Raw genomic sequence first — 15,531 nt, forward strand, 5'->3', positions numbered from 1 at the left:
CAACCACTGGAAACTGCAGAGACTAGTGCTGCTTTTCAGGACTCTTCCTCCCTCCCCATCTTGGGAAGGGCAGCCTAGCTGTGGCACACACCTCTCCAGAAGCACTGATGTCCTTCTAGTTCTAAGTGCACAGTGCAGCTTTATGTACCTGGAACCTGTCAGGTTTTACCAGTGACAATGACTTCCTACGGCCCCTGACACAGCCACAGGCAGATGGCAGAGGCTGGGCAATGAAGCTTGGAATGATCCATAAGACACTGTCCAGAGCCTTCCAGGGCTTGTGCCCAGGAGCAAGCAGCAAGGAGCTAGACCAGCCAAGTCATTGGGCTCCCCCAGGTTTGTCTGCCAGCCTTCCCATTACACATCTCCCCTCTCTTCTCTCCTTTGCACCCCGCTCTCTAACCCAAACTACCAGGACCCAAGAATCTTACATTCCACCAACCCAAATTTTGCTTCTCTTTGGTAGCAACTCTTCCCTCACCACCAATGTCCCTTTCCATTTTATTCTATCACATCAAAAATGATTCATCGGCGCTGGTGCTGTGGCATAGCGGGTAAGGCTGCTGCCTGCAGTGCCGGCATCCCATATGGGCACTGGTTTGAGTCCTGGCTGCTCCACTTCCAATCCAGCTCTCTGCTATGGCCTGAGAAAGCAGTAGAAGATGGCCCAAATGCTTGGGCCCCTGCACCTGCGTGGGAGACCCGGAAGAAGCACGTTGCTCCACATCAGCACAGCTCCAGCCATTGTGTCCATTTGGGGTGTGAACCGGCAGTTGGAAGACTCTCTCTCTCTCTCTCTCTCTCTCTCTCTCTCTCTGCCTCTGCTTAACTCTGCCTTTCAAATAAATAAATAAATCTTTAAAAGAAATGATTCATCTGCATCTTACTTTCTTGGGACTCTTTGCAAAAGTCACAGCTAGGGGCTGGCATCACAGCATAGCAGATTAAGCCACAGCATATGATGCCAGCATCCCATACTGGAGCTGGTTCAAGTCCTGGCTGCTCCACTTCTGATTGATCTCCCTGCTAATGTCACCTGGGAAAGCAGGGGAAGATAGCTCAAGCACTTGGGCCTCTGCTCCCACAATGGAGACCTGGAAGAAGCTCCTGGCCCCTGGCTTTGGCCTAGCCCAGCTCTGGCCACTGTGACCATCTAGGGAGGGAACTACTAGATGGAAAAAATCTCTCTCTCCTCTCCTCCCCAACCCTCTGCTCCCCCCCCCTCTCTCTAACTTTGAATTTCAAATAAAAATAAATAAATCTTTAAAGAAAGTCACAGCTGGGGCTGGTGCTGTGGCATAGCGGGTAAAGCTGCTGCCTGCAGGGCTGGCATCCCATACGGGCTCCGGTTCGTGTCCCGGCTGCTCCACTTCCAATCCAGCTCTCTGCTATGGCCTGGAAAGCCAGTAGAAGATGGTCCAAGTCCTTGGGCCCCTGCCCCCACGTGGGAGATCCAGAAGAAGCTCCTGGCTTCAGATTGGCTCAGCTCTGACCATTGCGGCCATTTGGGGAGTAAACCAGCAGATGGAAGACCTCGCTCTCTCTCTCTCTCTCTCTCTGCCTTCCCTTCTCTCTCTGTGTAACTGTGAATTTCAAGAAAAATAAATAAATCTTAAAAAAAAAAAAGCCACAGCTAAGTTCCTGATAAACAAACCTTGGCTGTGGTATGAATTTATATGGTCCTGTTCCCAAGGGTGACGGCACTGAAAACAAGGGACTTAACAATGCTTCATTGTGGGGAAATGGTGGGTGCTTTGGAAGTTTCAGATTTGCTTAGAGCCTCTGGGAAAGCAGATATTTGGGTCAGAGACAGGGTGTCCGTGGCCCCAGGACGGAGGTCAAGTACAGATATGAACACATTCTCTGCCTTTCTGAGGCTCGAGAACACAGATGTTGGTCAAACAAAGAAAGGCAGAGGCAGTGGGTGTGTGTGCAGGTGGGTGTGGGTGCAGGTCCATGGGTGTGTGTGTGCAGGTCCATGGGTATATGTGCACATGGGTGTGTGTGCAGGTCCACGGGTGTGTGTGCACGTGGGTGTGGGTGCAGGTCCACGGGTGTGTGTGCACGTGGGTGTGGGTGCAGGTCCACGGGTGTGTGTGCACGTGGGTGTGGGTGCAGGTCCATGGGTGTGTGTGCATGTCGGTGTGGGTGCAGGTCCATGGGTGTGGGTGCAGGTCCATGCATGTGTGCACATGGGTGCTGAGAAGGCAGGGATCTCCAACTGGCACCCACTCCCAGCTTGCTTCTGAGATACAAAAATGACAGCTGTTGGGTTTACACAGTTAATTAATCTGAGGAATGCACTGTGTTAGATTGTTAATAAGGCAACTGAGTAATTAAGTCTCCCCACCCCCTAAAAGGGGGAGGAGAAGTGGCGGTAAACAGAGCATTCCGGGGAGCAGGCACAACCCTGGAGGAGCCACTGTCAGGAGCAGAAATCAGAGCTGGAAATAAGTCTTGCAGATAAAGCCCGCTGGTTCTTGAGGCATGTGCCCAGCCCAGAGGTAAAAGAGGGCATGGCCCAGCCTCCCCCAGCACTCACCGGAGAGAGACTGCCACAGGCCCCCAGGCTCACACACACAGCCCCACTATCTCTGAGAGGCAGGCAGCCTCCCTCCCGTGTTGAATACAAGGTAAAGCTTCACAAACCCAACTCCTTCATTTGTCAATAGGGCCACGGTGGTAGGGAGTGGAGCCAGGACCTTCATAAGGTCACATCCCTGTTCTAAATGTCAAAACCAGGACCAGAACTAGAGTCTTCACCTCCTGTCTGGGGCAACTTTGCTCACTGTGACCTCTGAGGATTCTCCCGACAGCCCATGGCAAGTCAGACTGGCAGCACTCACCCTGGGGGGCAGGGAGTAGGCTGGCCCCAAGGACGGGTGGATTTCAGTGAGGAATGCGAGCGTGATTCCCAGAGGAGGCTTCCTCTGCACGCAGACACGATTACCACCAGGGAGCAGGGAGAGCGAAGGGACCGGACAGAGCACTGGCCGCTTTGCACACTTTCACACAAGCCTCACCACACGCCTTGAAGTGGGTGCTGTCATTGCTCCCATTGTTCAAATGAGGCTCATGAATAGCACAGAAGTGAACGAGACCAAGGAGACACATTTTCACCCACGCCTTCAGATTAAGGGAGTAACGGTCCCGTGGATCTAGCCAGGAGTTAGGGAACAGCTGAAGAAAGCAAACAAAGGGACAGGCTGGGCCTGCAGCCTCAAGCCGTTCCGGTAAAGAACAGCACAGGCCCAAGCCCAGACAGTCAACAGCGAGGGTGGTTGGACCCAGAAGAGCAAAGTTAGGGAGGTAGGGAGGATGTACCACTTGGTGGCAAAGCTGGCCAAGTCCAAGGTCCACTCCAAGGATTGCAACATGGACCTATGATCCACCAAGGCAAGCCCTTGAGGCCGACAGGATTTAGCCACTGAGACAGAAGTGAGTACAGGAGGCAACGCGAACAGTCTGAGATGGGCCCACATAAAAGGGGCCACACTTGGAGGTGGGGAACTAGGAGAGACGTTTGGGACCTGGCAGGAGCCATCCCACTCCCCATCCCTGCAACTCCCATGCCACTGAGCATTTCTGGGCTCATCAGCTGGGTTAGGGGTAGGAGGTAGACTGAGCATAGCAGCTGTCTCCCAGTGCCATAAACCCCACTGCACTCGCACGCAATAGGCTACGTCAGGAGGCAGGCGGCAGGTGCTCAGGGATTTTGCACTCGGCTCAGGGCCTGCCATGTCACCGGTGCATGGAAATGGAACAGAGGCCTGGACTCCAGAGAGGAGTCTATGGAAGCAGGAGCCAGCTAGGGGGCAGCTCTGTGTCACGTCCCCCTTGTTTCTAGCTGTGGCTGTCCAGGATGCCCCTCTGTCTCTAACCACTCCCACCCAGGACACTCAACACCTGTGTGTTGCAGTCAGAAGTGGAGGGTCCCAGTATACTCCCAAAGCCTCCTGACAGCTCACAGGGATGTTCAGAGTCTCTCACTGGGGTACTGCAAAAATTAATTGAGGTAATTTATGCAAAACTCTTGTGACGATAGGACATATAATAAATGACTGTTACTTTTAGCATCACTTTGTATTACATTAAAAATTAAAAGTGGGAGGCCAGTGCTGTGGCGTAGTGGGTAAAGCTGCTGCCTGCAGTGCTGGCATCCCATATGGGCGCTGGTTCAAGACCTGGCTGCTCCATTTCCGATCCAGCTCTCTGCTAATGGCTTGGGAAAACAGTGGAAGATGGCCCAAGCCCTTGGGCCCCTGTACCCACGTGGGAAACCCAGAAGAAGCTCCTGGTTCCTGGCTTTGGATTGGCACATCTCCAGCCATTGGGGCCATTGGGGCCATCTGAGGAGTGAATCAGTGGATGGAAGACCTCTCTCTCTCTCTCTTTCTCCCTTCCCTCCCTCTCTCTCTCCTCTCTCTCTCTCTCTCTCTGCCTCTCTGTAAATGTAATCCTGCCTTTCAAATAAAATAAAAAACTGAAAGTGGAACTCAACCTAGTTAAAATCTGAATTCCTAATTCTTATCACCCAGTCACCACTGAACCTGGCAGGGGTTCAGGGTACACCTGCATAGGACTGGAAGGTGCTTGTGTGCCTGCAGTGCAGGTCCTCAATGCTGGGAGCCATGGCTCCCAAGAAGGTGGGGCACGGAGAGGAGAGGGGAAGAGAAATGAGACAGAGAGAGAGGGGGGAGGCAGAGGACGATGCCGGTGGTCAGCAGTCAGCTCATTCTCAAAGAGGAGCAAAAGAGGGACCCTAATGACCATCTCACCTAATACTCACCCACCGGAGAGGACGGGGAGGCTCACACAGGCGTCATCTCTTGCCCAAGCCCACTCCACCAGGGAGCGGCAGACCTGGCACTGCACACTGTCCATCTTCTACTCCTTCTAAGAGGCTACATGGATTTATTTCCCCTTCAAGAAAACAGCCAGCATTTCTCCACTTTCTCAGAGAAAAAAAAAAACAGCTGAGGCACATCCATGCCCAAGTTTCTAAAGTCTAGGCTTCTCTTTTGCAAGCACCCCATTTTGCTCTCAGGGTGCTATTTAGGAGCTGTGAGGTTGACTCCTTGGGCAGCTGAGAGAGGCAGAGGGCAGGCCAGGGAGAAGCCAAAAGTCCAGGCCTGGAGGCAAAGAAGTATCCAGATAGGGCTGGGAACAAGAGAGTCCAGTCCAACATGGGAGCTCACAATCTCCCCTGGCTTCCCCTTCCAGAAAGTGAGTCAGCTGGAAGAAGAACAAAGCAGAGGTTTCCCTGAATTTTTAGGACAGGGGCTCAATGGCAAGGAGTTGGGGGGACTGTGTGGGAGGGAGCAGCTGAACTCGCTCAGGATTGCCAGGTCCCGGATGCTTGAGCAACCTGGGCCCACAGCGGGGACTTGTCTTACCCAATGCTGTCAAATGGGCCCTCCCACAGCCAAGTGGGTGAGACACAGGACCCACAGCCACCCCTGCTCAGCACCTCCAGAGTCACCACCCAGCACCAGGGCCTAGAAGAGCAGTGAGGCCCAGAGGCTGCATCAGAAGCCAACGTCCAGGGGCGTGGGGACAAGGCAGCCTGCAAAGACGAAGCCACAGACAACCCAGGTCTCCTTCGTGCAGTCTGTTCAGACACTTTCTCCCACTCTTTTTCCCCCAAAGGCCACAGAGAGACCACTCCTCACCCATTGCCTGATTTTTGATGGCAGCCAGAAAGATGGCAGTGAGGCACAGGGGACACAAGAAAACATGGATGGATTCCACTTCTGCAAACGTGAGGGACTTGTGGAGGAGGAAAGAAGAGAAAACCAGAATTCTTGCAAAAAAAAAAAAAAGCCCAGAGGCCATGTGGAAGGACTTGCACGCAGGTCTCAGCAAGAGGCCTGGCCCCTAACAGGCAGTGATAACGGACACGCTCAGCCCCTTTTCCAAATTCCAGCGGGTCTCTGACCCTGCTTGAGTCTCAGGGCACTCCCTCATGTGGCGCCCTGATCTGTGTCCTTTGGCAAAGCTGAGCGGGTGAGACAGGCGGATCCACAGGCTGCAAGATGAGGAAATGCACTTTTTACACACGACAGAGGCAAAACACAGAACGAACTCTGGACTACTGTCATATATTCTCCTGCTAGCTCTGCCCCCAACCATGCTCTGACACTGGCCAGAGAGATAGCGGCAATAGAGAGACTGCAGCACAACCATGCCAGGCCACACACACATCCCAGTCCCCGTATCCTTCGGCTTTGTCTCTGTCCACCAGTGATGGCCCATTGGGCGCTGTACCCCTAAAAGACTGATGTTTGTCTGTCTGCTTATTTCCAAGACTTGAAAAACTATCCTACCCTCACCCAAGTGCTGAGAAAAAAACTCCAGCTTTGTCCAGCACGAGAGAGAAAAGAGCTACCCAATTTGTTCTGGATATATTTTCTCTTACCCAACCAACATGCAGAGGCACGGATCTGCTCTTATATTTCTCTTGCATTCCCCCCAACCCCCACAGTGCACAGGGCTTTGCCTATATGGAGGACACTCTGAATATTCAGTGAACAAATAACAGGCCCACCTGCCCTATCCCATCCCACCTTCCTCCAGTCCTGGAGGCCATAGAGTAGGGCCCACCTCGCCATATTGGGTGCAGTAGGTTTCAGGCTTGGTCAGTCCACAGGTGGATGAAGCTCGGAGAAACTGGGTCCTTCCAATGAGTAGGTCCCCAACAGGTGGATAGCAGGCCCCATGGGAGCAGGCTTGCTGGGCACACAGGAGGCCAGGCAAGGCTGAAATCATAGGAAGGTTCTGGGCTGCAGCTAGCATGAACAGGGCCACCAGGCCACCCCGGGATCCCTCACAGCTGCTGACGTCAGCGAGGCCAGACCCTCTTCCTCACTCCTGCTCATGTTAATGATGGCATTCCTGAGACCATAAGATTTAGAAAAGGCAGATCTCATATCCTATAATCCTGAACTTGAACAAACACTGGCAACCAAAGACCATGGGTGATCCTGCAATGTGGCGTATATTTGTGGCTTTTAGGATCAAGCCAGAGACACGCACTGGGCCACCAGGACGTGGTCCACAGCTCTTCTCACTGGGCTGACTGCTGAGCCACTGGGAGGACACAGAGAAAGGCCTGCATACTTCCTTCTCCTATATCTGCAAAGTGATCCTGTCTCATTGCATCAGTGCCCAGCTACAATTCCCCCCAAAAAATTCCAGAATGCAAGCCACAGTGAATATGGAGCCGGCTTGAGAGAGGAACTATGGGACATAAACTGGGCAGAGTACTCAGGAAACTGGAAACCACCCTCAGGTGAGAGAAGACACCTGGGAGAGTGTTCCTCCCAGGGGCACTAAGGAGTGGGGACAGCAGGGTGACCAGGATGCCCACACTGTCAAAGTACCCTCCTCCTCCTTGGCTGTCACACAACTCCCCCTGGTTGGGGGAGGGGGCCTGGGAATGGGAAGGGACACTTACCCAAACAGAGGAGAAGGAGTGGCCTCATCTTCAGCCAGTGGGGAGGTCTCCAGAGAGGGTCTCACCTGGGACAGAGAAAGGCAGTCTGTGTAAAACCACGCGAACCCAGAGGGCACACCAGCCCCTTGGGTTTCTGTTTCTGGGTTGCTGTGTTTTCAGAAGTCTGTAACTAGGGTTTTGACCGAGGGTATCCATGAGCAGCAGGTATATCTGTAGCCAAGAGCTTAGAAAATGCCAGAGCCGGCTGGCGCCGCGGCTCACTAGGCTAATCCTCCGCCTTGCGGCGCCGGCACACCGGGTTCTAGTCCCGGTCGGGGCACCGATCCTGTCCCGGTTGCCCCTCTTCCAGGCCAGCTCTCTGCTGTGGCCCAGGAGTGCAGTGGAGGATGGCCCAAGTCCTTGGGCCCTGCACCCCATGGGAGACCAGGAGAAGCACCTGGCTCCTGCCATCGGATTGGCGCAGTGCGCCGGCCGCAGTGCGCCTACCGCGGCGGCCATTGGAGGGTGAACCAACGGCAAAAGGAAGACCTTTCTCTCTGTCTTTCTCTCACTGTCCACTCTGCCTGTCAAAAAATAAAAAATAAATAAATAAATAAAAAAGAAAATGCCAGAGCCCTGGCCCCCTGGCCTAGAGGGCATGCACTTCACAGGGAGCCCCCAGAAAATCCCACTCCCTCCAGACTTCAGTGTCTTCCTCCCAGCGGTTGAGGACTGACCCTGCCCTACCCCACAGGGACAGGAAGACCACATGGGAGCCGCAGAGGCCTGGGCTGTAGGAGTGCCAAGGCCTCGTTCCTGCCCTAAGCAAGAGGACTGGCCTTTCTCAGGGCCTGGACCAACAGCCTCGTTCCTGTCCAGCCTACAGGCCCACAGAAAGGGGCTGAAGGCCTGGAAAAGGCCTTCTGCAGCCATCAGCGTGGTCTCCAGCCCCACCCAGGGCTGTAGCAGCCACAGCAAGCAGCTGGGATGCAGAGAGGAGAGAGGTGGGCCTGGCAGTCTGGGAAAAGTGAGGATTTCATTTGAACTGAAAGCAACCAAGATGACTCCAATTAGGGGCTACATGTGAAGGAGGGGCCTTCGACGCCACACAGCAAGGATTCTGAAGGAGGCTGGGGTAGCTCCTGGAAAGCCGCAGGGGGTCTAAGAGGCAGCGCACCTCGTCCCAACCTGCCCTGTCCTCACTCCACTGTGACAGGACACCACAAACTCCTTTGTCTGGGTTCAGGGATGGGGAATGGACAAGGCAGGAGCAGGGGGGCCCTGGGGACATCCAAGCACCTTCAAATCATAGAACCTGTTCTTCTCAATCACCTCCCAGGTACGCCAGGGATCCCGGGAAGGCAGATGTGACTTGAGGTTCCTCTCATGGAGCGAGCCCCAGCTCCTGGTTTCCCGAGTGCTCTTGCTCTCCCACCCCGGGGCTGCAGGAAATCCCCCAAGAAGGAGCCACTCTGTGCCAACCCTGCACCCACTGGCTCTGCACTTCTCTTTTGTGCTCGGCTCCAGATCTCAACCTGCTTTCTTCTAAGTCACTGAGGCGCTTATCAGGGTGAACAAGCAATCCAAACAGTAGCAGCCACACTCACCTAGCCTTCTCCCGGGAGAAGAAGGAATCAGGCCCTGCTGCCAGGTCTCAAGCAAACAGAAAACGGGCCCTTCCCCCAACCCCATCCCGGCCCCCACAGGGCATGTGAAGGCAGGGACTGTACCTGGCTCCGTGCTGGGGCACTGCGGCACTGCTCGCTCCAGGTGGCCTCTCTGGGAGCTCCCCTTGAATATGGGGGGTCCCCTCTCCTGACTTCAGGTTTTTAAACAACAGCCTCACCTCTGGAGACTCCCCGGCTGGGCGTAGCCCACGGCAGGGCGGGCCACAGGAATCCGGCAGCCGTCACGCCCATCTGTCGTCACTGCACCCCCGCCCCCCAGGATGAGACTGGGCAAGTGGGTGGGTCCCAGAGGCCTCGCAGCCAAGCTCCACAGTGCCTGCCTGCTTTTGTGGGGCCAAGGGGGCTGGAGGGGAGGGGCACCACAAACAGAAAGCACCGGGCAAATGTGAATGTCTGGGAGGATTGCTGGCAGGGGGTGGAGAGGGGGACAAGGGTGCCAGGCACACTGCTAGGCACTTTCCCAAGGCCAGGAGGGGTCAGCTCTCCCCCCACCACCATGCCCTGGATCACCCTGGACGGAAGACCAGATCAGAGCTTGTCTGGGGAGTGTTATAGCCCCAGACATAAGACTGGGCTGGAAGACTCACACATCTAAGACCCTGGAAAGCACCAGACCCTTCCCCAGGGGAGAAAATCAAAAACAAGTGGAAAATCCTGGCTGCTTGGGAAATTTGGAGGATCCTTAAAAGGCCTCAGCTCATCAGGAAGGGGCCGAAGAGCTCAGCTCATCCCAGGAAAGCGTAGAAAGAACAGAGTAAGTGGAAGCAAAGGCGTCCCCTCGGGCTCCCTTGGCGGTGTTGGCAGGGAGCCCTGAGACAGGTACCTGCCTGTGAGTCACTGCCCCCAGCTCAGGCAGAGCTGGCCTCCTGGCCCCTCCCTCCCGGGGCAGGAATGCCCGCCTGGAGGGCCAGAAATCAGACCTGACCACAAGTGGTGGAAGGAAAAGCTGAAGAATGGCAGGACCCATGCAGTCAGAGCAGACTGCCCCTGGCCCGCAGCCAGGCCTCAGGACATAGCTCCCTTTGTGGGACCCTAGGCAGCTCCTGGCCGAGGCTCTCCTAGGCTTCGGGCCACTGCAAATGGCCCCAACAGGTCCAGATTGAGAGACTGGTCTCATAGGACGCTCCTCCCCTTAGATTAGGGCCAGAGAGCTTTTCAGGGCGAGTGGAAGGTCTCTCAGCCCAGACCTTGGCCCTGGAGTGCCTGCACTGGCATCATTCTGGAATGCTGGGGCCTCGAATTTGCCATTTAAAGGAAACTCAGCTATCCATCCCAGCCCATCAGTGTCCCCTAGGCAGAAAATTCTTTACCGCTCGAGGGTTGTGTCCAAGACGTTGGTTTGAGAACCCTTCAGGGAACAAATCTTGCTGGTTAAGCTGTGCATTTTCTAACACTCGGGTTCGAATTCAGCTCAAGTGCAGGTGGGTGGGGGAGAGACTGCAATTAGCAAATGGGCAGTAAGTTGTTTAGCTGTATAATTGCTACTCCAATAAATGTTAGTGTCTTGCCTCCTGTCAGCGATCCAGGGAAACCTGGCTGAACTCCGCAGGTCGGGGGCAGCTCACACAGTTTCTCTGTATCAGCTCCTGCAAGACACAGAGAGAGAGCCCTGTTGAGACCCTTGTGGAAAATGCCACCTTGGCACCCCCGCACCTTGAGTCCTCCTGCCTGGTAGGCTCTCTCTCTACTTCTCCAGCTCCCTGAACTCAAGGTGCCCAGGAAACACCCTCTGCCCATCACCACAGGATGTGACCAAGAACTCAACAATGATTAACTCAGCAGAAGGGAGCAGGTGTGGCAATCTCAGATCTTCAGTGCAAAGGAGGCAAGGCAGGCAGAGAGAGGGCCTCACCTGCAGTGGCTGGGCCCTTTAAGTCCTCCCTCCCCCTTTCTGAGCCCAGGTAAGTAAGCACTTGCTGTCTCAGACCTCACAGGCTGGGGCAGGTCCTGGCCTGGCTCGGCTGACAGGAGGAAAATGTGGATTGCTCGGCTCGGGCCCCCCACGTACTTCCCAGCCAAGGCAGGAAGCTGTCTGTGCAGACCCCAAGGGCAGCCGCGTTGGCTTCACTCTGCTCTGATCATTCCCAAGTGGGGATCCAGTCCACCCAGAACTCCAGGGCCCCAGTCCCAGGCTTTGGAAGGTCAGAGCCCAATGTGTTCAGAGATGACTGGGCTAAAAAAATAGCAGCCAAGGCTGGGTTAAGGTATGGCCAGAGCCGACGGGTGGCATGAGTCTCTGAGCCTCCACAGGGACAGGCATGCCTTTCCTCTCTCCCTGCTACCCCCTCCTGCTTTAGAGCCCTCATCTCCCCCGGAGCACTGGCCCAGGAGAGCAGAGGGAAGTAGAAGGTGTTCCCCTTCCGTGTCTCTCACATCCACATTAATGGACCAGCAAATTCCGTCTGCTCTCCCTTCGAAAAGTACCCAGGGTGCACTCCCACCTTCCTGGCTCGACTTCTGCAGCAGCCCGCAGGGAAGTCCTGCTATGCCTGGTCACATGACTCCCGTGCTCAGAGTTGTGGCCTGCACAACTCCCAATTTCCTTTTGGGTCAAGGCTAAGACAGTCTCAGAGGCCCTGCACGGATGGAGCAACCTAGTGGCTGCCTTACCTCTCTGTGGCCTCTGGTCCTCCCAGCCTTCACTCCAGCCACGTGGCCTCCCTGAGAGGTCTCCACATTGCCAGCTTGCTTCTGCCTGGGCTCCAGCTGCTCCCAGACCCTGGAGCCCTCTTCTTCTGGACATCTGTAAAGCCAACCCTCTTACCATTTGCAAAGGTTTCGCTCAGATCCTAACCTCCCTGACAACCCCACATAACATCAGGACCAACTTCCCGGCCCCCTCCCTGGCCACCACCCCTGGCATTCTGAACCCTACCTACCCTATGTGATCAGTGGCTTTTTATTTTCATTATCTTGGCAACACTCAATACCTTCTAACCAGCTATAGAATTGCTATCTGTCCTGTGTGTTTTGGTCCAGAACATATTGCCCGAGAGTGTGGGGTTTTCTGACTGTTTTTATCACTCCTGTTCACAAAGTCCCTGGCACGTAGTAGGTGCTTAGCATTCGTGGGGTAAACAGGTTCATGCAGAACACCACTGGTTCAGTTTAAGGAGAGCTCTCGCCTTTGGTTTGCTGCTATATTCTCAGAGGGGATGGTCCAGGCTTTCGATCACCAGGATGGAGATTCATGCATCAGTCAGCCAAGGGGGAAGGGGGGGAAGTTGAGCAGGTTTTTTTTTTTGAGATGCCTACCCCCAGATTACACAGACGTCACCATCTTGGTGCAGGCGTTATCCTTGTTTGCCTGCTTATCAGTGGTTCCTGGCAATGTCTCTGACAGGCTGCGGGGGTGGCATTAGAAGCCACTGTCCCCAGTAGCCATCTGCCAGGCTCCAATTGTCCGAGCTGCCAGGAAGACTGGCCAAGATCTGCAGAACGAGCAGTTACAGGAGAGGCTGCGGGGAAGCAGGAAGGGAAGAGGAAAAGGAGAGAAGAGAAGAACGCCTGGTCCCAGCTGGGACTCTCCGGTGCTAGAGGAAGGGCTGTCTGGTGAGTAAGGCTCAGGCACCCCTGGAATACGGTGAGTCACGGCTGAGTCCTTGTCTGTGGGACAGGGTGGACTTCTGGCATGGCCCTGAGCACTGACCCTGTGACTAAACTAGTGTGGTCCTTCACTCCCGCCTGATCACGCCTAGACAATAGGTGGCTCCTCTGGAGGCCCCCCCAAGGCCCGAGTGAGAGAGTGGGCCTGCTGGTAAAGGAGGCTCAGCCAGGAGGCAGGGGCTGGCAGGGAGCAGGGACAGAGCCTGGAGCTGCTGCCACATGGTGACTCAATCCAATACCCTTCCTGCTCCCCCCTCTGCAACCCTAACCTACCCAACCTGAGTGCCTTCCCTGGAGGGCATCCATGCACAAGGGCCTGCGGTCAGCGAGAAAGCGGGCAGCGAGCTCGAAACAGCCACAGCTGACATTTGCTGATGCCATAGCATGTCAAGCAAACTTCTAAGCACTTTACGTGTATTAACTCACTGAAGGCCCGCCATCTCCCTGGGAGGCACATTCCTCTTTGTCCTTAATTTACAGGGGAAGAAAATGAGGTTCATTTTCAATAACTTGGTCTCAGCTAAGAACTGGTGATTTGAGCCCAGATCATAGTATGAGCCATTATGTGTGGCCAAGGATGCAACACATCACCTAAACTCCTATCCTTACCCCTGCTCATCCTTGGGCAGGCTTCCACCAGGCTCTGGACTTCGTATCTCTCAACCCTAACCAAGGCCTCTCTGTGCTCTTGTTCCAACACCCAGGGCCCTGATGTTGGCTGGGGGCCCCAGGGGTGACACTGGTGCCATTAGATGCCTCTGAACTGGCTGTCCGTATCGACAACCTCCATGTGGGCACGGATGGGGAAGGCGTGCTGCCTCTACTTCTTCCTCTCGGCGGCTCTAGCACAACCCAGCAGGGTTTCCCTCTCACCTACAGGGAGCTGCCCCAGGTGAGCACTTGAGCCTGCTCGGAGGGGTGGAGGACAGAGGGGGTGAGCTGACAAGATTAAATAATTGGCATGATGAATAGATGACACAACTTCCCCTTCACCAAATGAGGGGATCCCCTAGGGACTCAAGAGCCGGCTCCTGGGCCACCTCAGGGTCTCAGATCCCTTTGTTCCATCTCCCAAGCTGCACCCCCAAGTAGCCCCCCCCCCAAGGGGTGCAGCCCAGAACAGGCTACAGCTTGGTGCAGCCATATGCTGGCCTATGGTGGGCACACGTGGGCTGGCTCCTACAGACAACTGGCCTATCACCACTCCTTCACTCTGCCGCAGCCACCTCTGCCTCTACCCTATTATTTAGCCATTGACCTCTGGCAGTGAGGTTCTTTGGGACCCAAGTCCAGCCATGTGTGACCTTCGGCCACAGATCTGCCATGTGGAGCTGGCCGTGTGGCCATGGCCCAGCCTCACCGAGAAAAGAGAGGTACACCAGGCTGAAGGGTAACCTCTGGCCACTTGGCAAGTCAGCGGCGTGTGGGAAAGGGGAGACAGAGGAGTGGCTGGGAGTGAGGTGGGTCCTGACATTTGGGGGCTGAGTATGGACAAGTAAGTGCCTTGTGGTTTAGAAGGAAGGGAGCATGGGTGTGTCTGGCTCCCTGTCTAGAGTCAACACCATCTGAAGGCTTTTAATCAGCACCTCTGGGCAGAGCCTGTAGCTACACGAGTGTCTGTGTATGGACTTGGCCAGGCTCCAGTTCGGCTGCTCCACAGAAGCAGTGAACTTGGGCGAGCCTCTCTCTCTCTGGGCCTCGGTTTCATTGTTTGGAAATAAAGGGCTGGATTCTACCGGTTCTCGCTCAGGCTCCTCCTCAGAATTACTTGGAGAGCATAAAATATCAGATACCACGGGGCCAGCCTCACCCAGAGTTTTCACTGGCTTGAGGATGGGTGGGGACATTCCATGTCACAAAGCTCCCTAGGGCATCGGAGTGCCACACCTGGACTGGGAAGCTCAGAAGTCACCTCCAGCCGCAGCACATCTGCTTTGAGAGGGGCATGGTGTAGACCAGAGGAAATCCTGGTCTGAACTCACCAGCTCTGTGACTCACTCAACCTCTGAAACCCCAGTCCTGCAAAGGCAATCACAGCAGAGCTACCTCCCGGGTCCTGCAACCGTGGAAAGCATGGTTCTCAGGCCTGCTCTCCAAGGGCGGGCTGTCCTCCTGTGCGCAGCCGCCGCAGGTGTCCAGGGCTATGATCAGCTGCTTTTGCAGTTGTTAACAAAAGTAAACAGCACTCCTACCCAGGTGCTTTACAGCTCACTTACCAGCAGTGAGCTCGCTGGAGCTGCTCCCCTGCTTCTCCCCCCAGGAAACCCCCAGGCCCCAAACTGTGAGCTGTGCTTCCAGCGTTCCACCTTGCTCCTTAGGGGCTGCGAACCCTCCAGGAACCAGGACCTGCAGCAGAAGGGAAGAGGGATGCTCAGGGGCTCAGCTGAGCTAAGCTCCCTGCAGGCAGAGCAGTGCTTCTGCAAACCCTGGGCAGCGAAGGGCAAAGGGTGCTGGGGGCTGGGGAGGAAGAGAGGGCAGAGGGCAGAGGAGCAAGTGCAAGCAGCCCAGACACTGCTTTATGGCCTTCGAGAGTTGGGACAACAGAGTAAGTCCACCGCCCGTAGTCACAGGTTATCCACAGAGCAGGCTCACGACTGAACAAAGAACCGCTGCTGGCGACTCTGAGGGCAGTCGAGAAGAAGGTCTGGAGCCTCTGCATTCACAGATCAGAGTCTGGCCAGTTTCCCACTCAATCTCACTCTTTTCCCCCTGAAAACAGAATTCAGAACTGGCCCTTCCTTCTGATCTAAAATATCTGTGAACAGATTTGAATAACTTTGGAAATGTTTACTGAGGTACTAT

General features: G+C 55.1%; 1 protein-coding gene across 1 annotated transcript in view; it reads right to left on the minus strand.

The window, feature by feature from the left end:
- Positions 1-9,224, minus strand: part of LAMB3 (laminin subunit beta 3) — a 39,580-nt gene extending 30,356 nt beyond the window's left edge. Inside the window, exons 1-3 of the mRNA XM_062211303.1 lie at positions 9,166-9,224; positions 7,457-7,521; positions 6,604-6,758 (exon numbers count right to left, since the gene is read on the minus strand). Of these exons, the coding sequence (XP_062067287.1) occupies positions 6,604-6,758; positions 7,457-7,484 (183 nt within the window). The 5' untranslated portion in view covers positions 7,485-7,521; positions 9,166-9,224. The remainder of the gene's footprint in view (positions 1-6,603; positions 6,759-7,456; positions 7,522-9,165) is intronic.
- Positions 9,225-15,531: the final 6,307 nt, after the last annotated feature.

This window comes from Lepus europaeus, chromosome 14 (assembly GCF_033115175.1).
Source record: "Lepus europaeus isolate LE1 chromosome 14, mLepTim1.pri, whole genome shotgun sequence".
NCBI classification, from domain to species: Eukaryota; Metazoa; Chordata; class Mammalia; order Lagomorpha; family Leporidae; genus Lepus; species Lepus europaeus.